The 22717-nt window shown below is 40.4% G+C and overlaps 3 protein-coding genes across 4 annotated transcripts; 1 reads left to right on the top strand and 2 right to left on the bottom strand.

Annotated features, from left to right (window-relative positions):
• Nucleotides 1–43: 43 nt before the first annotated feature.
• LOC5505583 (elongation factor Ts, mitochondrial) lies at nt 44–4757 on the bottom strand. The gene is made up of 4 exons (XM_001626311.3): nt 4691–4757; nt 4436–4580; nt 1295–1584; nt 44–798 (listed from the first exon to the last, which is right to left on the bottom strand). The coding sequence occupies exons 2-4, from the start codon at nt 4557–4559 to the stop codon at nt 160–162; spliced, it is 1053 nt and encodes a 350-aa protein (XP_001626361.3). The 5' UTR covers nt 4560–4580; nt 4691–4757; the 3' UTR covers nt 44–159.
• Nucleotides 4748–17026, top strand: LOC5505588 (RNA polymerase-associated protein CTR9 homolog). 2 transcript variants are annotated; one of them, XM_032373904.2, is made up of 28 exons: nt 4748–4862; nt 4933–5031; nt 6011–6074; nt 6736–6863; nt 6965–7012; nt 7218–7307; nt 7376–7403; nt 7770–7859; nt 7982–8042; nt 8129–8216; nt 8295–8402; nt 8640–8867; nt 10050–10166; nt 10279–10497; nt 10633–10816; nt 11062–11150; nt 11555–11828; nt 12259–12314; nt 12506–12715; nt 12998–13143; nt 13239–13310; nt 13942–14077; nt 14192–14335; nt 15212–15330; nt 15441–15491; nt 15708–15884; nt 16106–16438; nt 16738–17026. In XM_032373904.2, the coding sequence occupies exons 1-28, from the start codon at nt 4821–4823 to the stop codon at nt 16757–16759; spliced, it is 3423 nt and encodes a 1140-aa protein (XP_032229795.2). In that variant the 5' UTR covers nt 4748–4820; the 3' UTR covers nt 16760–17026. The 2 variants fall into 2 exon arrangements, with proteins under 2 accessions (XP_032229795.2, XP_032229796.2); XM_032373905.2 differs by lacking the exons at nt 15212–15330; nt 15441–15491; nt 15708–15884; nt 16106–16438; nt 16738–17026 and adding an exon at nt 14588–14862.
• Nucleotides 17027–17140: 114 nt separating this feature from the next.
• On the bottom strand, nt 17141–22667 carry LOC5505570 (probable isocitrate dehydrogenase [NAD] subunit beta, mitochondrial). The gene is made up of 13 exons (XM_032373907.2): nt 22530–22667; nt 21700–21872; nt 21157–21198; nt 20899–20975; nt 20618–20681; nt 20362–20424; nt 19936–20005; nt 19707–19840; nt 19505–19607; nt 19215–19361; nt 17888–17982; nt 17681–17741; nt 17141–17451 (listed from the first exon to the last, which is right to left on the bottom strand). Exons 1-13 carry the CDS (start codon nt 22620–22622, stop codon nt 17371–17373), a joined length of 1203 nt encoding a protein of 400 aa, XP_032229798.2. The 5' UTR covers nt 22623–22667; the 3' UTR covers nt 17141–17370.
• Between the last annotated feature and the right edge of the window lie 50 nt (nt 22668–22717).

The following is a 22717-nucleotide window of genomic DNA, read 5'->3' as shown; positions in this document are numbered from 1 at the left end:
AACAAAATTTCTCATATCTGTATCAATAAAATAAAATACCATATAAGCTCATCTGTTTATTGCCATAAATGGATACTTCCATTAAACATTTCCAACACATACTTTACTGGCAATCCACAGTGCAAAATACAAGAATTATCTTTATCCAACATTCCCACCTCACTTCGCACCACATTCATACCTGACAAAATCCACGACCTGCACCCCTTCCTTCTCGGTAAACTGCCCTACTGTCAGAGACCCATCCAGGAGATATTCCTGATCTAGTAATGCCTCACTCTCCCCTCCCTTCTCATCAGCTTCACCCCCCTGACCTATAACCTTGGGGTTCATTCCCACCACATGCTGTGCTAGTTTGTTAGCTAGTAACGCGAGTGAGCTAGTGTCTATTCCCTTCTTGATTGGCTTCACCGCAACCATGGCTCCATACTTGCCAAAGGAACACTGATGGACCTTAGTGACATACGGACCATGGACATAGCTACCAATGACATTATCCGAGTCAGTCGTGATGGTTATAGCTTTACCTAGTTTGATATTCTCGCCTAGCTTGCCTATCACCTTGGCTACCATGTCAGATAAAAGCATGGAGTCGGGATTGTTGTGTTCCACTCTGAGATTACTTAGTTCATGTGTTAGGATGAATTCCCTGAGATGCGTCACTTGATCACCAAACATATTCAACTTTTGATTGCGCTGGATTATGCCTCGCCGGTATGCCAGAGTTGTACTTGTTACAGTGTTGACCAAGTCAACAAAGTTCTCATTTCTTGCCACAAAGTCGGTCTCACAATTTACCTATAGTGTAAAAAAAAATTTATTGAAATGCTATTGCCAGTCTGCATTTTATTTCCTGCCAACTTGAGACACACAGCCTTACTAATACACACAAAACCAAGACCCAAATTTCATTGACAATAATGAAATTGCTTTCATCGTTGTTCCTTCAATCCCTCAGAGGAACTGGCTACTTCACAGCAAAACAAACAAAGCCCACCCCCGGAGTTACTACCCCCTGCCTGAGTTACACTATCAATAACAAGTATCAAGTGTGTCGGCAGTTTGAGGATTTGACTGTATAACATTGACCTTTCAGGGTCGTAGCAGAAGGTGGGGCACGTGTCCAATATTTAAAAAAATATATAAGGAAATGACCAGAAGGGGTGTGGCTGTGTCCCTTAATGTTTCTGTTTCCTGCCGCCCTCCCCCCCCCACTATTAATTGCCCAATATTTTAAGGCCTGCTATGGTACTGTCTTTTAAGCCTGATAACCAGCTCCACTGTATCAACCCACCTCCACCATTGCCCCCAAGTTCATGTCACTGTGGTTGACTATCACTCCAATTAGGCCCTCTGTTGCTGAGCGACCCTGCAGTTTATTGGCTTTCTGCCAGCCCTCTTTCTCTGCTTGCTCATGCAACCATGCCTCTGCCGCAGCGTAATCATTCCTTGTCAGTACCAAGGCTTCCCGACACTTAGAAAATCCAAAACCTGTTTCTTTACGAAGTTTTCCAAGTAATGATTTGTCCATCTTGACCTCTCCATCCTGGGAACTGGATGATTCTCTTACATGTGTTAGAGAAACTGAAACAGAAAAATAGAATCAGCTAACTGTCTAGAAATTATGAGGGAAAGGAAAATATTGTTAACAAAACCGTAGACCCAAAATGCTTAATTCGGGTGAAATTTTTTTAGTATCTCATTTGGTGACAATAGATATATTCTAGATCTCAGCGAAAAAAAATCAAACTCTTAAATACTCCGCTTGATATTAAAAAAAAATTCAAACGAGTGTTACCTTATTCTTAAAGGCGTCAATAATCCCATAATCTTGTTTACTTAGCTCCAGGTCCAGAAATCAACATCCGGGCAACTTAGTTTTACGGCTTTACATACGCACCCGTCAGTATTATCATCGACATTCTTTTCATGTTTCTTGGATATTCTTCTGAATTTTTTCTTTTCCAGCGTTCAAATTCAATTCCACAAAGTTGTAAGCTATGCCAAAGTTTAAGAAAAAGCCAGCTAAGCAAACAAGGCTAAGCAAGGCAAAAATCCCAAAACAGAGGGAAATTCCCAAAAAGTCTTGCGTACATGAACGAATTCGCCTCGCTGAAAGTGACAAGGGCTCGTGGTACGACCAACAACAACCTTCAACAAGCGAAGCTACCAATACAAGCGATCACACAGAAGACAAGCGAAGCTACCAATACAAGCGATCATACAGAAGACAAGCGAAGCTACCAATACAAGCAATCACACAGAAGACAAGCGAAGCTACCAATACCAGCAATCACACAGAAGACAAGCGAAGCTACCAATACAAGCGATCACACAGAAGACAAGCAAAGCTACCAATACAAGCGATCACACAGAAGACAAGCAAAGCTACCAATACAAGCGATCATACAGAAGACAAGCAAAGCTACCAATACAAGCGATCACACAGAAGACAAGCGAAGCTACCAATACAAGCAATCACACAGAAGACAAGCAAAGCTACCAATACAAGCAATCATACAGAAGACAAGCAAAGCTACCATGAATACAAGCAATCACACAGAAGACAAGCAAAGCTACCAATACAAGCGATCATACAGAAGACAAGCGAAGCTACCAATACAAGCAATCACACAGAAGACAAGCAAAGCTACCAATACAAGCGATCATACAGAGGACAAGCGAAGCTAACAATACAAGCGATCACACAGAAGACAAGCGAAGCTACCAATACCAGCGATCATACAGAAGACAAGCAAAGCTACCAATACAAGCGATCACACAGAAGACAAGCGAAGCTACCAATACAAGCAATCACACAGAAGACAAGCAAAGCTACCAATACAAGCGATCAAACAGAAGACAAGCAAAGCTACCAATACAAGCGATCATACAGAAGACAAGCAAAGCTACCAATACAAGCGATCATACAGAAGACAAGCGAAGCTACCATGAATACAAGCAATCACACAGAAGACAAGCAAAGCTACCAATACAAGCGATCATACAGAGGACAAGCGAAGCTACAAATACAAGCGATCAAACAGAAGACAAGCAAAGCTACCAATACAAGCGATCAAACAGAAGACAAGCAAAGCTACCAATACAAGCAATCACACAGAAGACAAGCAAAGCTAACAATACAAGCGATCATACAGAAGACAAGCGAAGCTAGCGATACAAGCAATCACACAGAAGACAAGCAAAGACCAATACAAGCGATCATACAGAATACAATGTTTTACTTTCTTAGGTCATTTCCTGCACGCCTTGGTTTTTTTTTGTTTCCTCACGTTTTTTTTTCTTTGCAAAAACGCTTGGATCTTGCCATCTTGCTTGGCTTTCATGACTAGTGCTTTGATATATGAGCGCCTAGGGGTCCTCCCACTTTGCCTGGAGCATGCAGTGTCATTGGATGCTATAAGCGGCTTTATTTCCTCTTTGTCTGTCATTACTATCACGCTGATTCAAATTTTAACACAACTTCAAACTCTGATATCTTGCAATCAAATTTTACCCCAACCTGGTCTAAATATGTGAATTAAAGGTTCACTTCTAACTGTCCGATTCCTGCAACATTAGCCAACCTCATAGTCTAGAATTTGATCTGTGGTATTGTGTTTCAGATAATCAATTGCTATTTTTGCTACAGATTCATTTAGTGCGTTGTGGAGGAAGTCGCAAAAGTTTTTAACTCCTAGCTTTGACCTATGATTATTCAAAAGCGTAAAAAAACCAGGCATGGTCTGTTAGTTTATTAGGTGACGAAAACTAAAAAGCAGATCCTGGGAGTCTACGCACTTTTGGTGGGGATAAATAATTTGCATGTTTAAAAGAGGTCGATTTCGCACTTCAGACCCACAAAAAAAAAAACACTTTAAATTAATGGCGTAAGAAAGCGACTATTATAAAAGGAAAGTGCAATTATTAAGCTTTAAAATGATATATAATTTGTTGGTATTTGCTTCAATTCAAGTGTATATAGTGCCCCCTTGCCTGTGGCCTTTGGTAGTGCTTTTTGGCTAAAAGTGCATGAAACAGGCTGGTAACAAGTAAAAATGTATACATAAAGAAAAATAGAAGACATATTGACAAGTGGGGGGTGAATTGATAACCTTGAGCTGTGAAAAGTGACTATTGGCAAAGCCAGGCGTGTACCCAGGATTAGTGGGGGGTGGGGTGGGGGGTTGAACAGTTTATCATACTGAGAAAGGTAATTAACTAATGTACAGCTTTGGGATTAAGCATAAAGGTTTAACCAGTACTCAAAACTAATTATTGTTATATCTATGTCTATGCTTAGCAACTACAAATAAAATACCCCCTTGTAAAAAAAAATGGAATAAGGAAGGACGCAACACACCAAATGACGTCACACGTTGAAAGATTATACAATTTCTGAAACTATTTTGCTATTTTCTACGAAAAGGCTTACCATCACTGCGATTGCTAGTAGTTCTTTGAAGTGATCTGTTGGATAGGTTGTATAGAGTAGTTAACTGACGGCGGAATACGGCTGGATATCGTAGAGTGTGATGGATCCTTGCAATCGCCGCCATTTTGCTGTACTTGTCACCAGTCTTACTCGACAGTTAAAAACCAAAGTCAAAAGAAGGTAAGGAGATAAAAATAGGAAGAAGGTAAAATACGTGAGGAAGAAAGTTAAAAAAAAAACATATCTATTACTCACCAAATTATAAGTAAGATTTCAAAAGTATATTTCCCTAAAAGACTTGATTTGTTTTGTACGGGTTACCTGTGCTGTATGTGACGACGCAACCGCTGAATGCTTGCGAAGGTGCTGAGCCTGCCCGTCCAAAATGGCGACGTCCATCGAGATTCCACTTCGTGACACAGATGAAGTAAGGGCCCTTGTTACTAGTACTACTATTATTTTCAGTGTGGTAACCAATGTTTGTGTGTTTCTGCTAGGTGATAGAGCTCCAGTTCGATCAATTACCAGACGGGGAAGAACTACTTAGCATCCTAAAGCAAGAAGATGTCAGGCTGAATATTTGGAACACGCTCGCTGTGAGTTCATCGTGCTGACTTAACCATTTTATAGCTAGAGAACTATGAGATCTGTTTGAGTACTATGAAAAAGATGATACTGTATTTAAGTTTGACAACAGAGAAAAGTGGAGAGATTGTGGCCATTGCGCCAAGAGATAGATTTGTTTATTGTCTCACGTGGTGACAACAGTTCTATTGCTTGGTTTTGTTGTATCAGTATCAGTTCGTCGCCTTGGGTAAACTAGACTTCCGCCATTACGTGGTATTTGATTTGTCACTTATAATGTTTCTTTAAGATTGACTTTGTGTATTGCTTTGTTGGTTTTATTTCTTCTTTTGGAAGCTCTTTTACCGTAGTTATTTAGATTGTGCATAGTTAGTAAAGGGAGATACTTAGGAAACCTGGCGAACTCCAAAGGACATAAACAATAGGCACTCTCGGATTTTGAACCAACCTATCACGTGAAAACACAAAAAAACATATGGATGAGATTTATTAATACATGTTTTCGGGCACAAATCGTTAATTAATTTATTTGAAACTTATAAATTTTATTTTAATCTCTGTCTTTATCACTTCGCATGCTTTATTGCCATTTTATCCCAAGCTCTACAGTCCTAGGAAGATTTATACAGCCATGTATATTTTTTAAAGTGCCGAGCGGGGCTTAAATTCTATAGTGAGTAGAGCTCTATCACACAAACTTGGTGAGCTTCTAAGGCATTTATAATAGGGTTTATACGAGTCTGTATCAATACTGAAGATTTTTCTAAAGATTGAAGTGTGGTATTGATGCAAATAACAATTACTCATTGTTTACTCCATATAATCTCTTTTTCTGTAAGCTCACCTTGTGCACCACTATGGTTAGATAACTCGGAAATAAGAGAACGATAACATGTCCCTTTGAAGTTCACCGCATTGCCAAACCAGTCCCATCTTCTAACTATGGATTGTGGTAGTATTTATACATTATGGCACTGCCTTTTGATACAGCTGCAATACTACAAGCAAGGGAAAACAGAGGACTTTATCAGAATATTGGAGTCTGCAAGGACTGGTAAGCAAATACATTTATGATAGGGGTAAATAAAAATGAAAAAGAACATGAAATTCATAATCAAATATAAAATACTAAAGAGCATACAACTGACACTTGCAACTAACCCTTTGATATCCACACATTACTGGGTTCTCTCTAACCCTTTGGTATCTACACATTACTTGGTTCTCTCTAACCCTTTGGTATCTACGCATTACTGGGTTCTTACTGACCCTTTGGTATCTACACATTACTGGGTTCTCACTGACCCTTTGGTATCTACACATTACTGGGTTCTCACTGACCCTTTGTTATCCACACATTACTGGGTTCTCACTGACCCTTTGGTATCTAAGACACATAACTGGGTCCTTACTGACCCTTTGGTATCTACACATTACTGGGTTCTCACTGACCCTTTGTTATCCACACATTACTGGGTTCTCACTGACCCTTTGGTATCTAAGACACATAACTGGGTCCTTACTGACCCTTTGGTATCTGCACATTACTGGGTTCTCACTGACCCTTTGGTATCCACACATTACTGGGTTCTCACTGACCCTTTGGTATCCACACATTACTGGATTCCCACTGACACTTTGTCATATATATATACTATGATACTAATACATAAATTACTGGTTTTCCATTATTGACCTGTATAATTTTGCTATAGATGCAAATCGCAAATATGGAGACAGTGAGAAAGATCAAATGGTGTGTCTGGACACTCTGGCCGCATTCTATGTCCAGCAAGCCAGAAAGGAGAAGAACAAGGAGAAAAAGAAAGAGCTTTTCACTCAAGTAAGCTATTTCATTGCTCTTGTTCCTGACAGATTTCTTACTAGACATATTTATACAAATTTGATATCCACCTTATTTCTTACCCATCCTGTATTGTCTAGGCCACATCTCTCTACACTATGGCTGATAAGATCATCATGTACGACCAAGTGAGTTGCTTGTACTATTCATTGTTAAAATGATTGATTTGTATGTGCTTTCAGATAACAGTTTTGTGTTTATGAAAGAATCATGTACTAGACTTTTATCTTCCTGTGATTTTTTTTTTAAGTTTTTTTTTTTTTTTGTTTCTGACAGAGCCTGCAAAACTTCCTTTTTACTTATGGATGATTTTTGTTTGTTTATTTGTAACAGAACCATCTGCTGGGTAGAGCATACTTTTGCCTTCTTGAAGGTGACAAGATGGAACAAGCTGATGCACAGTTCAACTTTGTGCTTGCCCAGGTAAGACCTTTATGCAAGCTTTTTGTATTTTGCACCATGAAGACACTAATACCTGTTTTTTCTTGCAGTCTGGGAACAACATTCCAGCTCTCTTAGGTATGTAATATAGACCATAGTATGATACTAATAAAGATATTTGAGATGGAAGGAATATTTGAAAGCAGACATTAGGCAGTTGAATCCTAGGGGAACTGGTTTAGGTGCTTGTGGTAGGGCACCTGATCTAGGTGGGGGGACCTGATCTAGTTGTGTGGATGAGGGGCCTGATCTAGGTACATATGTGGGTGAGGGACCTGATCTAGGTATGTAGGTGGGGCACCTGATCTAGGTGTGTGGGTGAGGGACCTGATCTAGGTGTGTGGGTGAGGGAACTTATCAAGGTGTGTGGTTTGGGGACCTGATAGGAGGACCTGTAGGAGCTGATTGTTCACAGTCTTCTTATTATTACTGGTTGATTCTTAGGAAAGGCTTGTATCTTCTTCAACAAGAGAGATTATAAAAATGCCTTAGCCTTCTACAAGAAGGCATTGCGAACCAACCCTAACTGCCCTGGTAAGTTTTTTTTCTTTCACATACTGCATGTTTAGTAGCATGAATTATCAATTTCTTAGTAGACAAAACCAGAGTACTGATCAAGTACTCTTGCAATGATTGTGAAATGTTTTGTGCCCTAGGTGCTGTGCGGCTGGGAATGGGTCATTGCTTTGTAAAACTAAACAAGCTTGATAAAGCCAGGTGTGCAAGATATATGATTTTTTCATCCTGTTCATTGTTGTTGGCTTTTTTGTCCTGCATACATAACTGTGTTCTCTGTTTCGTAGACTGGCATTCAAGAGAGCTCTCGAGCTTGAACCAAGGTGCACTGGTGCCATGGTTGGGTTGGCTATATTAGAGCTGAACTCAAAAAAGGTACATCTCTATTAAAGCTTGTAAACAATTTTAGTATTTCATCTAAATGGTTGTTACCCCATTGCATCATACTTTCAGCCTGACTCTATCAAGATCGGTGTGCAGTTGTTATCTAAGGCATACACTATCGATAACGCCAACCCTATGGTGCTCAACCATCTGGCAAACCACTTCTTCTTCAAGAAGGTGAGGTTCAAAAATGCAGTACCTGTACATTACAGTATATGACAGACATGATAAGTAAAACTGAATTCCTCTTTTTATAACAAAGTAGAGCTTGTCTAGATGGCATTGGCATAGAGAGATACTCTTCTTTAATTCCTATAGAATTACCTTGATCTTGTAATGTGTTTTACATCTAGTCACCATCAACTATTGGTGAAGAAAAGCTGTACAACCCTTTCACTTCCCTCCACTTCTCAGGATTACAGCAAAGTCCAGCACCTTGCCCTCCATGCTTTCCACGGTACTGAGGTAGAGGCCATGCAAGCGGAGAGTTGCTACCAACTAGCCAGGGCATTCCACGTCCAGGGTGACTTTGACCAGGCATTCCAGTACTATTACCAGGCTACACAGTTTGCATCGCCGAACTTCATACTCCCCCACTTTGGTCTTGGACAGATGTACATTGCACGACGAGATTTGAACAATGTGAGTGGGCTAATAACAGGGCTTCTAGAATTACGCGGAAAAAACTCAAAATTACGCGGGATTCTTAGCTAAATTACGTGGAAAATCAATCATTACGCTCTAAATTACGTGGGGTTTTGCAATACATTTTTCTTTAAAAATCAAAATTTTGCGCGATTCTTTACTGAATTACGCGCTAAATTACACGGAATATCAACTGTTATGCCCAAACTACATTTTGTACCAAAGGAAAGCACGAAATAACTTGAAAAGGTTAATTTTTATTTTATTATTAGTCGTAGGCCTTCACGGTTTAGCAAAGAACACCTAGTCATTTTATTTATTTTAGAAATTCAGTTCGAAATATCGCACTCTTACGAAGAATATCTCTCTTTTTTTACTAGAAATAGAGGTAAGAACCCTAAAAGAACACATCAGCTGTGTACTTAAATTTTTTGTCTTTCAAAATTTAGCCAAATTACGCGGAATTATGCGGAAATTTGTGGATTTCGCGGATTACATGGAAAAAGCCAAATTACGCGCTTCCGCCCAAGCGCATAATTCCAGAAGCCCTGTAATAATGAATTGAAATTCTTATATTTTACAAAACTGAGGCTGCTACAAAAAGAGGCAGCATTCTCTGGAACCTATATAGCAAGGCAGGAGTGGGGCAGAGTGAGGCTTGGACCCATAGGCAGCATTCTCTGGGACCTATATAGCAAGGCAGGAGTGGGGCAGAGTAAGGCTTGGACCCATAGGCAGCATTCTCTGGGACCTATATAGCAAGGCAGGAGTGGGGCAGAGTGAGGCTTGGACCCATAGGCAGCATTCTCTGGAACCTATATAGCAAGGCAGGAGTGGGGCAGAGTGAGGCAGAGTGGGGCAGAGTGAGGCTTGGACCCATTCTAAGCTAAGTACTAGCTAGGTTCCCTTGAAATTCTTACAATCTAAGAAAATTCTAAAGTGTACATATTTCTATTTTTCTTATAAAAATATTCTACATGTAAATCCATTTTCTTGGGTCCCCATGATAATTTTCTGGCTGTCACACACTGGTTGCACATTTCTTAGGAACCTTCAAAAACATACTAAATAAAAGGCTTTCAGTTTCTCAGTAACCATTGATTTTGGTAAAGCTTGAATGTCTAAAATAACCCGTTTTTCATAACTGGTACATTTTTAGATACTCTATTCTCCTTCCAGGCATCCCAGTGCTTCGAGAAGGTTCTGAAAGCCATGCCTGGCAACTATGAGACTATGAAGATCTTGGGGTCTCTCTACAGCCCATCGTCTGACCTGGACAAGAGGGAGCTGGCAAGGGTAAGGAAATTGAATAGTTAAGAGTTGCAGCTGATCTTCATCTTCTTGTTTAACTACTATTAAAAAAATGCACTGACATTAATTTCCTATGTTTTGATGTCTTTTTTATCAGCAACATCTAAAGAAGGTAACAGAGCAACATCCAGATGATGTTGAGGCATGGATTGAGTTAGCAGGCATCCTTGAGCAGTCAGATGTTCAAGCAGCATTACAGGCATACGGCACTGCCTCACGGCTACTCAAGGAGAAAGTGGAGGCAGATGTACCACCAGAGATCCTCAATAATGTGGGGGCTTTGCATTTCAGGCTTGGAAACCTCAAAGAAGCAAAGGTAACTAGTAATAGGTCAAAAGGTAAAAAGAAGCAAAGCTAATAAAAGTGGTATTCATGACTACTTCATGCTGCGACTGCTAAGCTAAACAATGATTGAAATGTCACATTATCTGTTTCTTTTCTTTTTTTTTAGCGTTTTTATGAGTCATCCCTGGATCGCTCCAAGCAGGAAAGTCATAATGATGAGAGCTACTATAATGCAATCTCTGTCACTACAACCTACAACCTGGCCCGCCTGCATGAGGCCATGTGTGAGATTGACAAAGCTGAACAGCTCTACAAAAATATCCTCAGGGAGCACCCGAACTATGTGGACTGTGAGTTGACAATTAACAGAATTTTATCACTGTTTGCCACACAAGATGTTTATTGTTAATATTATTAATGATATTGTTATGGGTTGTGCAATTTATTATTTCATTGGTGATATTAGAAAACATTTGTAAGTTGTTTTCAGGTGATTCCATTCTTAACATTGCATCACTAAAACCAATTAGCAGAGTTATGTACTTGTCTAATCATTATTTGGGCCAACTTGATTTTAAGCGATTTATCATTGCAGGTTATCTGAGGCTTGGATGCATGGCACGAAATCGAGGTCAGATTTATGAGGCCTCTGATTGGTTCAAAGAGGCTCTCCAGATTAACCAGGTAATGACACTTCTAAGACGCAAATGGAAAGATGATCAGATCAAAAAACACAAGTCACTGAGAATGTAATAGAATATTTGGTCGCTATTGTTGATTTATATTTCCTGTTGTTGACCTCTCACTCTTAGGGGGTGGACCTATAGAAAGGCAATGTTTGGAGGGGTGGGGCCAGGGAGTTCTGGTCGTTCATGCTTTTTTTCTGGTTTGCATGATTGTTTTCTCCCACGCTTTTTGTCTTCCATTTTTTGTTTGGAATCGTTGTAAATTACATTTTTTTCTTCTTGATTTTGGCTGCCTTCTTTTTTGACATTTTTGTTGCTGTTGTGTATGGATTTATTTATGTTCTCCCCAACCCCTTACCACATTGCTAATGGTCCCTCCTCAACAACTCTATGAACCTCTAGGACCATCCAGACGCCTGGTCTCTGATCGGTAACCTCCATCTTGCCAAGCAAGAGTGGGGACCAGGGCAAAAGAAGTTTGAGCGCATCCTGAAGCAGCCATCTACTGCTAATGATGCATACTCGCTGCTTGCATTAGGGAACGTCTGGCTTCAGACCTTGCATGCACCAACCCGCGACAAGGCCAAGGAGAGACGCCACCAGGACCGTGCCCTGGCCATGTACAAGCAAGTGCTGAGGAATGACTCTAGGAACCTCTATGCAGCTAATGGCATAGGTATGGGATGACCCTCACAACATGAAGCTAAATAAGCTTATTTTAGTTAGCTGGGTGCCCTTTGACTTCTCATACATTATCCAAACAGATTAAAGCCGCATTGTCACCAGTTTACTTCCGGTCGATTGCGTAACAATATTCGATGATTTTTCATGGAAAATGCAAAAAATATTTCAGAATATTGAAAGCAGTGTCTCTATTGGAAGTTTCTCTGAGGATGTGATTGATAATTTAGAGCGGATGGCCTGTTAAATATCTCGGGTTTTAATAGATTCTTTTGTCTTTTAACGGTTGAGGTTTCTGTCGGACCTCCCGAAGTAAACTGGTGACAATGCGGCTTTAAAATGTTCAAGGCTGCTCATATGTTTAGATGCATATGTTGCCTTTAAAGTTTCATGGATTTAAAAGTGATACTTTTATTTTGTTTCAGGGTGCATTCTTGCACACAAGGGCTATATAAGAGAAGCAAGGGATGTGTTCTCCCAAGTATGAAAATACAGCATTTTGCAATATTATCTTTGGTCATAACTGTGCCCTGAATTTGCAATATGGTTATTGAAACTTAAGTGAGATGTAGTATACCACCTTCATTACACCCACAATACACCTGTATTTTGTGTTTTAATCTGCATATGCACAAGTCATCTATGGTATTTATAGTCAAAGTTTTATTGCAGGTTCGAGAAGCCACAGCTGATGTCCCGGATGTGTGGCTCAACTTGGCTCATATCTACGTGGAGCAGAAGCAATATGTGTCAGCCATTCAGATGTACGAAAACTGTCTTCGCAAATTCTTCAAGCATCACAGTGTAGAGGTCATGCTTTACTTGGCCAGGGCATACTACAGGGCAGGGAAACTTAAAGACTGCAAGCGAGTGCTCTTGAAGGTACTGTATGTTGAGTTTGACATTAGGGACTTTAGGACGAGGACGAATGCTAGGAAAACAGTTTTATGTGCTGCTTTTATATTCTGAATCAAATTCCATTGTTTTCTGCCATCATGGTCCATGTTGCTGTCGGTCCAAGTTGCTGTTGCTAGAAGTTGGGTGAGGTGACAACCCTTTTTAATTGACTGGCTCATCACATCAGTTAATGCAACTGTCCTGTCTATGCCCTTACAGTTCCATATGTCATTTTGTTTAACTTGCTGTTATGCTTGTGATTGACAGGCCCGTCACGTGTCTCCTAATGACACCATCTTGCTGTTTAATGTATCGCTGGTGCAGCAGAAACTCGCTACAGGAATCCTGAGAGCTGAGAAGAGTTCACTGAAGGTGGTACTTGGAGCTGTTGGCGAACTTGAGCAGGCTCAGAGGTGAGAGGGTTTGGTCTTATTGTGCACTAAAGGGTATTTACATGTACATGTACCATCTACAACGGTTTACATTTCCATATATGGTCATGTTCTAGGAATTTTACATGGCTCAGTCGCCATGGTGACAGGATGAAATTTGACCTCGCTTGGGCGGCCTACGAGTCTAGGTAAGTGTACATACTACATTTATGTTAAAATGTTGATAGTTATAATAACCAATCACACCCAGCTCGTTGATTTGTCATGTGGCGACTAACAGATTGTTGTTGTTGTCATATTTTAACTGACACACCATTGTTCTTTGTGACTGACACGCTATTGTTGTTGTTGTCATATTTTAACTGACACACCATTGTTCTTTGTGACTGACACGCTATTGTTGTTGTTGACATATTTTAACTGACACACCATTGTTCTTTGTGACCGACACGCTATTGTTGTTGTTATCATATTTTAACTGACACACCATTGTTCTTTGTGACTGACACGCTATTGTTGTTGTTGACATGTTACTGGCACTCTTTTGTTGATATTGAAATGTCTCTGACTGACACGTTTTTTATTGCTGACATATTTGTGACTGACTCTTTTTTGTTGTTGTTGACATGTTTGTGACTGACTCGTTTTTTGTTATTGTTGACAAATTTGTGACTGTTGCACTTTGTTGTTGGTGTTGTTGACATGTTTGTGACTGAGACATTTGATGCTGACATGTATGTTATTCTTTTATTGTCTTTTTTTTATTGACAGCTCTTGTTGTTGTTGTTGACAGTTCTTATCGTGTCTTTGTTTTTGTAGGCATACCAGCGACTTGCTCAGTCAGGCCCAGTACCACGTGTCACGCGCGCGGAAACTCGACGAACAGGAACAAGAGCTACGACGTAAACAGGAGGCAGAGAAAGAAGCGCTCAGACGAAGTAAAGAGGAAGAGGAGGTGAGAGATTCATCCTGACGACACAGCGCCTCCTTGCCATAACCTTCTTTTTTGATGGGGTTCCTGTGTTAACAATCCAGTTTACCTAAGCCTAACTAGCCTATTTTTCTGTAGCGCTCGCGTCAAAAGGAACGCGAAGAGCAGGAGCGCCTGATGCTCGAGAAGAGACAGCAGTTTGTAGAAGCGACCAAGAACAAGCTTGTCTTCAACGAGGCCGAAATGGCGGCTGCAGAGAAGAAAGCTAAAGGCGGCCGTAAGGTATGTCTCGCTTTGTCTCAGATTGTGTCAGGGAATCCATTGGTGACTGGTCGTGAAACAAAGAAGTGCGCATCGGTGCGCGCTTCTTTTGTTCGAAAATGACACCATCGATCGTGCGCGCGCAAGCAAAATTTCCCTATTTCAGCGACAAATGCCAAGAAAAAGTCCCTTTTTGATATATTGCGCGAATAGTAGCATGGTAAACCCCTCTTTTTTACTATTATGTTAGCATTATCTTTTTCCTTTTCGTAGAAAAGTTTAATCAGTTTTCAACGACAAGTTTTTGAGCTAATGTCATAAAAAGCCTCTGAGTCATCAAACAGCCTCGAATTATCACCGACTAGGCGCACAATTTGGCGTTTTTCCACTTTCCAGAATCGTCAAGCCAGGTAGATAATTTCACATTCCGATGTTTCTTCTAGGTATAAACAATCAAAACATCAAGTTTTAACTTGCAAATGAACCAGATTGTGTCAGAAGTGAGCGGTTATATTGCAATTTTTCTGTTTCACAAAATCCACCAAAAAGTAGCTCTCTAGCGCTAGAAAGAAAAATGTTTGCGTCATTACAATTTGTGAACAAGCTTGGGCACCCCCTCTTTTTATTTCATAATTTCACTTCTATATCCTAAACAGTAAATAGACAAATTATGAAAGAAATTCTACAAGCTTTATTTCAGGGGAATGACAGCCATTTATTGGTATGGAAGGCGGGGGGGGGGGGGGGGGGGGGGGGTAAGGAACAAAAGATTCACACACGATGAAAAGTCTGGAAAAGAATGCATGCAGCCCAAACCAAATAGAAGAAAATGCACACAGCGATAAAAAAATTCCATGGTCCGTCCCTAACCCTGAATAAACCTGCCATCTCTTGTAGAGAGCCAAAGATGACGATTTCGTGGATGACAGTTCGAGCAGCAGTGCGGACGAGGGCGGTGACGAGGAGGGAGGGGAGGGTAAAGTCAAGGCCAAAAAAGAAAAGAAGGACAAGAAAAGGTACGAGGACGGGATATCATGTTCTCCACCAATTATGTTTTACTAGGGACATGCAGTAGTTATGTAGTAGGTGGAGAATTGTTATATTTATTTCGCTTATCCTCATTCAGGAAAAAGAGACGGACTGGAGGTGAAGGCGAAGACAAACCGAAAAAGCAGAGGTAGGAAAAGTCAGCAGCGTGTCCGTGTCACTAGTGAATTTACCTGGGTTTGCCCTCACGCACAAATAGCTCGCTTATAGTTAGTCGCAGCCTGTTTAGATATACTGACAAAAAAGCGCGCGCCCCTTTGCAAGATGAACATTTGCGATTGGAAAAATTTTGTGCGGATTTGCTAAAAGCACATTTAAATCATTTCGTTTTTTGTGCGTTGTGTAGGAAACCGCGGGCTCCCCGTGCTCCGAAAGAGAAGAAGCCGCGTAAAGACAAGAAATCGGCAGCGAATGAGGAAAGGCTCTCGGCGAAACAGAGGATGAAGATCAAGTCCAAGGCGTACGTCTCGTCCTCCGAAGACTCCTCCGATTCGGACAACGACAAACTCAAAATCACCGATGTGTAAGTACCGCCCCACTCTAGACCCTAATTTTGTAAGGTGCGAAGATAGTGGTCTCATAACCCCTGACTTTCCTATTACGACAAACTCAAGATCATGGATGTGTAAGTACTGCCTAACCCCAGACCATCATGGTGTAAGGTGCGAGTGGTTTCATAACCACTGACTCCTCCGATAACGATTGAGTCATTGTTGCTGATTATAACTTATGACGTTCCTTTAGCGGTAGCGACGACGAAAAGGCTGAGAGGTCAGCGGTGGAGTCGCATGACGGTTCTGGCCAGGAGGAGCGGGCCTCGGGCGACGAGCGTATCTCTGATGCGAGTCATGTGACCAGTGAGGAGGAGATGCAGGCATCAGACGCGGAGAGCGAGGAAAAGGAGAAAGATGAGGCGAGTAGCGACGCAGAAGCACCTTCTAGCAGCCGTAAGCGAGTCATATCCAGCGATGATGATGAAGAGTTTGATGAAAAGCTAGACGATGACGATGACAATAACGATGATGAGGAAGAGTCCAAGCCGACGCCCAAGAAACGCGTCAGGCAGCTCGCTAGCTCGTAAGTGTTGCATCGAAACAATGAGCATCCTAGTTAATGGCAGATGTTTGAAGTCACAAAGCAGGGTAGTCCCTCACGTAATCGTTCTCATCTCCGACACGCTTCAGCTGCGTAACAGGTCAGAACGATTGACTGGACTAAAAGCAGGGTGAAGAAGAGCCAGATCTTAATGGCCGCACTCTTTCTGCTGGCTGAATTGCTTTGCTTGGTAGAGGGCACTTTTCGAAAGCTCACTTTCACAGCATTTCTTGCTTAGCCAAATGGTCTCATTGTTGGAATTGTTGTTGATCTGTTTTCAGATCGGAAAGCGACGAAGAGTAGTCAGAAGTTTTCTCCCTACCATGGAAGAGCAATCGTTCGACTGGTTTACAGAAAGGAGCTGCGTCCATTATATAGCAGTGTTGTGGATCCTTACTGCCCAGATGCGTTAAGGACCTTTTGTCCCTTGTATAGTACGTCACCTTTGGCCCAACTAAGAGAAACGCCATCGCCACGTATAATTGTAAATAATGACCATGTTTGTAGCAGAAATCGGTTGTATCAACAGAGCGCCAAGTATAAATCAATAAAAGTACCACGGTTTTAAAATGCTTGTTTGGATTTATAGCTTAAAACCTTCTTGCTTGGTCGATCCTCTTCCATACTCAAAAATTAACTTCACTTATGCAAACACATCGCTTTACGTCTCCAATCTCCATGGTGTGTTGTGCTAGCAATAGATTTTATTTCTGTACAATACAATTATTTCCAGTTTACCCTATCAATACCCAGATGCTTATATACAATTCAATCCAATTCAATTCCATATCAACTCCTGCATGCAGTCTTTAAATAGCTTCTTAACCTCCTTGATAGCCAGCCTTGCCATCTGCAGCGTAAGTGTATTTCTTCCTTTTAGTACAAAGCATAAAAAAGGTTATCCCAAGACGGCGTCAGTGGAGCTGTAGGTTGCCTATGACCGCCTGCATGAAGTCTGTGGTGCTTGCGCTCCCACCCATATCCATGGTCAGAACCTGGAGAACAAGAATCGGGTCAGTACGCAGCTCTTACAAGCTGCAACTTGATTGGGCAAGTGAACAATATCCGCACCTCGACACAAAGAACGAGAAGAATAGAGACAAAAGAAAACCTTTGTAGAATTAAGATAATAGGAGACAAAGCAGCTGCGTATTTACTCCAAGAATCCAAGGATTTTTTTAGTTTTTTTGTATCACACAAGGATGCCCAGAAGGGCAAACCCACCTTGCCATCTTTAATTGTCTTCTCAACAGCTTTCTGTATTTGAACAGCAAATTGGCCAAGACTGAAAACAAATAAAAATTATGTTCATTTTGATAGTCAAGCCATCTAGAAGTTTAGCAAGAGCAGCTGAGTAAGATAAGCCTAGAGAAGCAGTAGTAGTAACGCAGGTAGATGATAAACATGATAATCAATTAAAGCAGCACTTACTTAAGGTGATGAAGGAGATCAACTCCTGCTAGTAACATGGCCGTAGGGTTAGCCACATTCCGACCAGCCATCTGAGCGTAGGTATGGCGGGCACCCTATAAAGCACAAAGAAAAAATATTACTGCCACATGAGCCATCTGAGCATAGTTATGGCAGGCACGCTATAAAGCATAGAGTAATAAATACAGCCATCTGAGCATAGTTATGGGTAGCACACTATATAGCAAAGAGTAATAAATATAGCCATCTGAGCATAGTTATGGCGAGTACGCTATAAAGCACAGTAATAAATACAAACAGCCATCTGAGCATAGTTATGGGTAGCACACTATATAGCAAAGAGTAATAAATACAGCCATCTGAGCATAGTTATGTCTAGCAGGCTATAAAGCACAGTAATAAATACAGACAGCCATCTGAGCATAGTTATGTCTAGCAGGCTATAAAGCACAGTAATAAATACAGACAGCCATCTGAGCATAGTTATGGCTAGCAGGCTATAAAGCACAGTAATAAATACAGACAGCCATCTGAGCATAGTTATGTCTAGCAGGCTATAAAGCACAGTAAAAAATACAGACAGCCATCTGAGCATAGTTATGTCTAGCAGGCTATAAAGCACAGTAATAAATACAGACAGCCATCTGAGCATAGTTATGGCTAGCACACTATATAGCAAAGAGTAATAAATATAGCCATCTGAGCATAGTTATGGCGAGTACGCTATAAAGCACAGTAATAAATACAGACAGCCATCTGAGCATAGTTATGGGTAGCACTCTATATAGCAAAGAGTAATAAATATAGCCATCTGAGCGTAGTTATGGCGAGTACGCCATAAAGCATAGAGTAATAAATACAGACAGCCATCTGAGCATAGTTATGGCTAGCACGCTATATAGCAAAGAGTAATAAATATAGCCATCTGAGCATAGTTATGGCGAGTACGCTATAAAGCATAGAGTAATAAATACAGACAGCCATCTGAGCATAGTTATGGCTAGCACTCTATATAGCATAGATTTATAAATATAGCCAACTGAGCGTAGTTATGGCAAGCATGTTATAAAGCATAGAGTAATTAATACAGCTACTGAGCATAGTTCACAGACACTTTATAAAGCACAGGGTAATAAATACAGCCATATAAGCACAGATTAAAAAAACTGCCATGTGAGCAATAGCTTGAAATTGCTACAGGGTCATATCCAAGCACTTCAAACATAGGCTGCCTTAAGATGTGGTAGTAACTGAATGTTTATCACCATGATGCACAAATAATTTGGAGATTACAAGGTGGTACCAGGAAAAAAGTAGTCCCACTTACCGGTTCAAAGATGGCAAAGTGGCTACCGATGCTTACACCAGGGACTAAACCAGCTCCACCGACCAGCCCTGCCCCCACATTATCAACAATGCTACCATACAGATTAGGCAACACCATGACGTCAAACTGCTGTGGTTTGGCAACAAGCTGAAGGGTAAAGCATCATCAATTAAAATGACATGGTTTTATCTTACCACATGATTAGATTAGTGAGGCGAGAAGTGGAGACACAGAAGAAAGAAATATCTTGCAGCTTCTGGGTGGTGCAATAGTAAACAAGTTATACGTACCTGCATACATGTATTGTCCACAATCATGCCTTCAAAGTGGATCTTGGGGTAAAGTTTAGCAACATCTGCACAGGTGTTTAAGAAAAGTCCATCTGCTTTTTTCCTGCAGGAATGATTAGACATGTAAAGTCACTCTATCAAGATGATACAGAATACAACTCATTGATTATGAAATATTGACAAAGTTCACTGCACAACTTACATGATGTTAGCTTTATGGACACATGTAACCTTCTTTCTATTGTGTTTGGTGGCATAATCAAAAGCGAATTTTGCAATTCGTTGGGACTTGCGCCGAGTAATAATTTTCAACATCTCCACAACTCCAGGAACACTCTAAAACAGTCAAGCAGAGGTGTAAAAACGAACATTTTAAATCACCTACTAGGTTTAATAAATAAATATATTATTTATAATCTGCCTGTCCATACCTCATGTTCCAGACTGGTGTACTCTCCTTCAGTTTGCTCTCTGATGATGACAATATCTATGTTGTCATGCCTACAAAAGACAATACATGAATGGAAGTCCAACTGAGGTCTTAGTTCAAAGGTCTCAATACCCAAACATCAGAAAGATGCATGGTTAATAATGGCTACTCAAGGAAAAAAAATTAGTAAAAAGCGATGAAAAAGTGGTAGTGAACATAGTTTAAGGAGTTTACAGTGCAAAAGTCTAGGTCATAATTTTTCATCTTGGTTTGGTTGGAAGCGGCTGGAATGTTAAACAAAAAAAATCATATGCCACTATTGAATACTCAATTTAATTCCATTTTCTGTCATCATCCAAGTTTTAAGGTTCTACTAAGGACAGCCCCAATATTACCAGGTTTCTAATGCTATCATCAATCCTCTTACCTGGTCTTCACTCCAGGAAGACTTCGACAGTGAACAACATTTGCAAACAGATCCAGTTCTGTTCTGTATAACACAGGATGTTTTTATGAGCTCAATAAAAAAAAAACTTGGTAGAGATTCAATATATCATACCCATTGCTATTAACTAAGAAAATAACTGCAAACATCTAGTTTTTACAGCAAAACTAAATGATATCTTTTTCTATAAATGTTTTTTTAATCAATAAGAGTCATATATTTTTTTTTCAGGACTCACTTCATCCTCTGGTTAAGTGACAGGTAGTCTGTACTACTGAGACTTGAGGGTGTGGTCAACGCACCTACATTATGGAAGTGAAAATTAAAACAGTTAATAACCTCACTAGTAGGACATAAAAAACAGACTGTTCTACCCCAAGTATACAGGATATACTGTAAAAAATAATATTTTACCCCAGTACACTGGGCATAAAAAAAAATATTTTAACCCTAGTATATGGGATATACTGTAAAAAAGGTATATTTTACCCCAGTATACTGGACATAAAAAAAATTAACCTTTAAGACCAACTCCTGTCCTCTGCAGTGACTCAACGGCATCATCCAGAGTGTACCGACTTCCATATGTCACATCACTAAGCAAGGAAGAAATTACAAATTACAATCGAAAGATAAAACATCATTTGCCATACATCTAACAAAGTTATCACAAAAAAGCTCCAGTAAACTTTGCATCTGTGATGCAAGAAAATACTAATAACTTTAACTGGTAACACTTAAGCAATAAATAAACAATACTGTGCATAATCCCTTTACCTGATATGGACTTCATCCCAATCCACAGGGACTCCAGTCACTCTACAAAAAAATACAAAATTATAAACAATGGCTTCTACTTTGAGTACTTTCCTACAGATTCTAATTTAGTATTTTTTTTATTTTTAAACCTAACTGATGAGCTAAGCTCTTTGTATTCAAGAGCCATAACACACAAAACTGCACAGAATGTCATAATAGCATATAAGAACAGCATGCCAAAAGATTTGATAGCATATGAAATGTCTGTAAGATTGTCATTTTATCTAAACTTATTTAGCTTCAAGGGCAATTGTTTATTTTTCACACCATTTATCAGCCATTATCCAGATGTCCCAGCCTCCAGATGGGAGAATTTACTAATTAGTCCAGTTTCCAGTTCCACTTGCCCAATGGGCAGACAGACAGACACATAAAAACAGGATAAATAGGGAGAGAAAAGAACAATACATTGAGAGATGATGCTGAAAAATAGTGATAAAAATGGACATCCTTTACGACTCAAACAAGATTTGCTAACACAAAAGATTGCATTGGGCATACTTGAACATCTGTTTGACACAGTTGACCAGTTCTGGTCCAACTCCATCTCCAGGAATGAGTGTAACTGTGTGTCGCCCACCAAATGGTGCCGTCAGATTGTCTGACTCCTCTGTGGTTGTCGAGAGCTGCCGTAGTCTAGGCAATGATGCCCTCAGGGAACAGGGTGTATTAGGCTTGGAGTGAATAGAAAAGGGGAAATTATAGAAAGGTCTGTGTAAAAAGGTACAAAATGTGTTGTGCAATGCCATTGACGCACAGAGTTGTGTGAGAAATGCCAAGGTAACTTGCATTAAATGTCTTATACAATCTCTGGGTCTCTCATTGGGTTGGCATCATGAGTACAGCAGGATTTTCAGTGGGAGGGGGGGATCATTTACCCATAAAGCGGACCTTTTTCTCCTAGGAAGCTCGTCCTACCTTGTAGTGGTACTTACTTTTCCTTAATTAGAGCGGACCTTCCAGTCGAGTGGGGACCCCCTGAACCCCCTGGCTAAGGGCCTGGTACGCCATACTTTGGATAATTCATTAGAAAACCCCATGCTCAAAACCCTGTGCTCTGTCTTTGGCAAAAGGATGTAACAGGGCTATCAGATTAACAAACTAAAGAGATTCATTTCCCTACGTGACTTCATGATTACTTAAATGTTAATCAACCAAGGAGGGTATAAAATCACAAGCCGAGGGGTGGAATACAGAGTTACTATAAAAATATATTCTTATTCGACGCATGTTCAAAATCGAATGTCAACTTGTCATTTAAGATTTAGGTTATAAAAGATAACGAAATCATATAGCAAAAAAATAATTTGAAAGACCAAGCTTTTAAATACCTGGAGTTTGTTAGCAGCGCGAATCGTTCGTGCCAATTGAGCAGAAATTCTGTTCAGAACCGGCATTTTACCTCGCCAAAACACAGCCGCCATGATGGATTTATGACGTCACGCTGTGCAGTGAGGGCGCTGGATTAACAGAGGGCTCAAACAGCTGCAAGACTTACACAGGGAACCCACGCAAAGTT

Source organism: Nematostella vectensis, chromosome 6, assembly GCF_932526225.1.
Source record: "Nematostella vectensis chromosome 6, jaNemVect1.1, whole genome shotgun sequence".
NCBI classification, from domain to species: domain Eukaryota; kingdom Metazoa; phylum Cnidaria; class Anthozoa; order Actiniaria; family Edwardsiidae; genus Nematostella; species Nematostella vectensis.
Note: the sequence above shows the minus strand (reverse complement) of the source record. Positions and strands in the feature narration are given on the sequence as shown.

Bases quoted from the DNA above. Each gene is read 5' to 3' on its own strand.
- LOC5505583 (XM_001626311.3), bottom strand. From the start codon at position 4,559: ATGGCGGCGATTGCAAGGATCCATCACACTCTACGATATCCAGCCGTA. The intron at 1,585-4,435 runs GTAAGCCTTTTC...TTTCTGTTTCAG, and splicing joins TACTAGCAATCGCAGTGATG to TTTCTCTAACACATGTAAGA. The intron at 799-1,294 runs GTGGGTTGATAC...TTTACACTATAG, and splicing joins ACTTGGGGGCAATGGTGGAG to GTAAATTGTGAGACCGACTT.
- LOC5505588 (XM_032373904.2), top strand. From the start codon at position 4,821: ATGGCGACGTCCATCGAGATTCCACTTCGTGACACAGATGAA. The intron at 7,860-7,981 runs GTAAGTTTTTTT...TTTGTGCCCTAG, and splicing joins AACCAACCCTAACTGCCCTG to GTGCTGTGCGGCTGGGAATG. The intron at 14,336-15,211 runs GTATGTCTCGCT...CATCTCTTGTAG, and splicing joins AAGCTAAAGGCGGCCGTAAG to AGAGCCAAAGATGACGATTT.
- LOC5505570 (XM_032373907.2), bottom strand. From the start codon at position 22,622: ATGGCGGCTGTGTTTTGGCGAGGTAAAATGCCGGTTCTGAACAGAATT. The intron at 20,006-20,361 runs GTAAGAGGATTG...TGTCTTTTGTAG, and splicing joins CTTCCTGGAGTGAAGACCAG to GCATGACAACATAGATATTG. The intron at 17,742-17,887 runs GTAAGTGCTGCT...ATTTGTTTTCAG, and splicing joins GATCTCCTTCATCACCTTAA to TCTTGGCCAATTTGCTGTTC.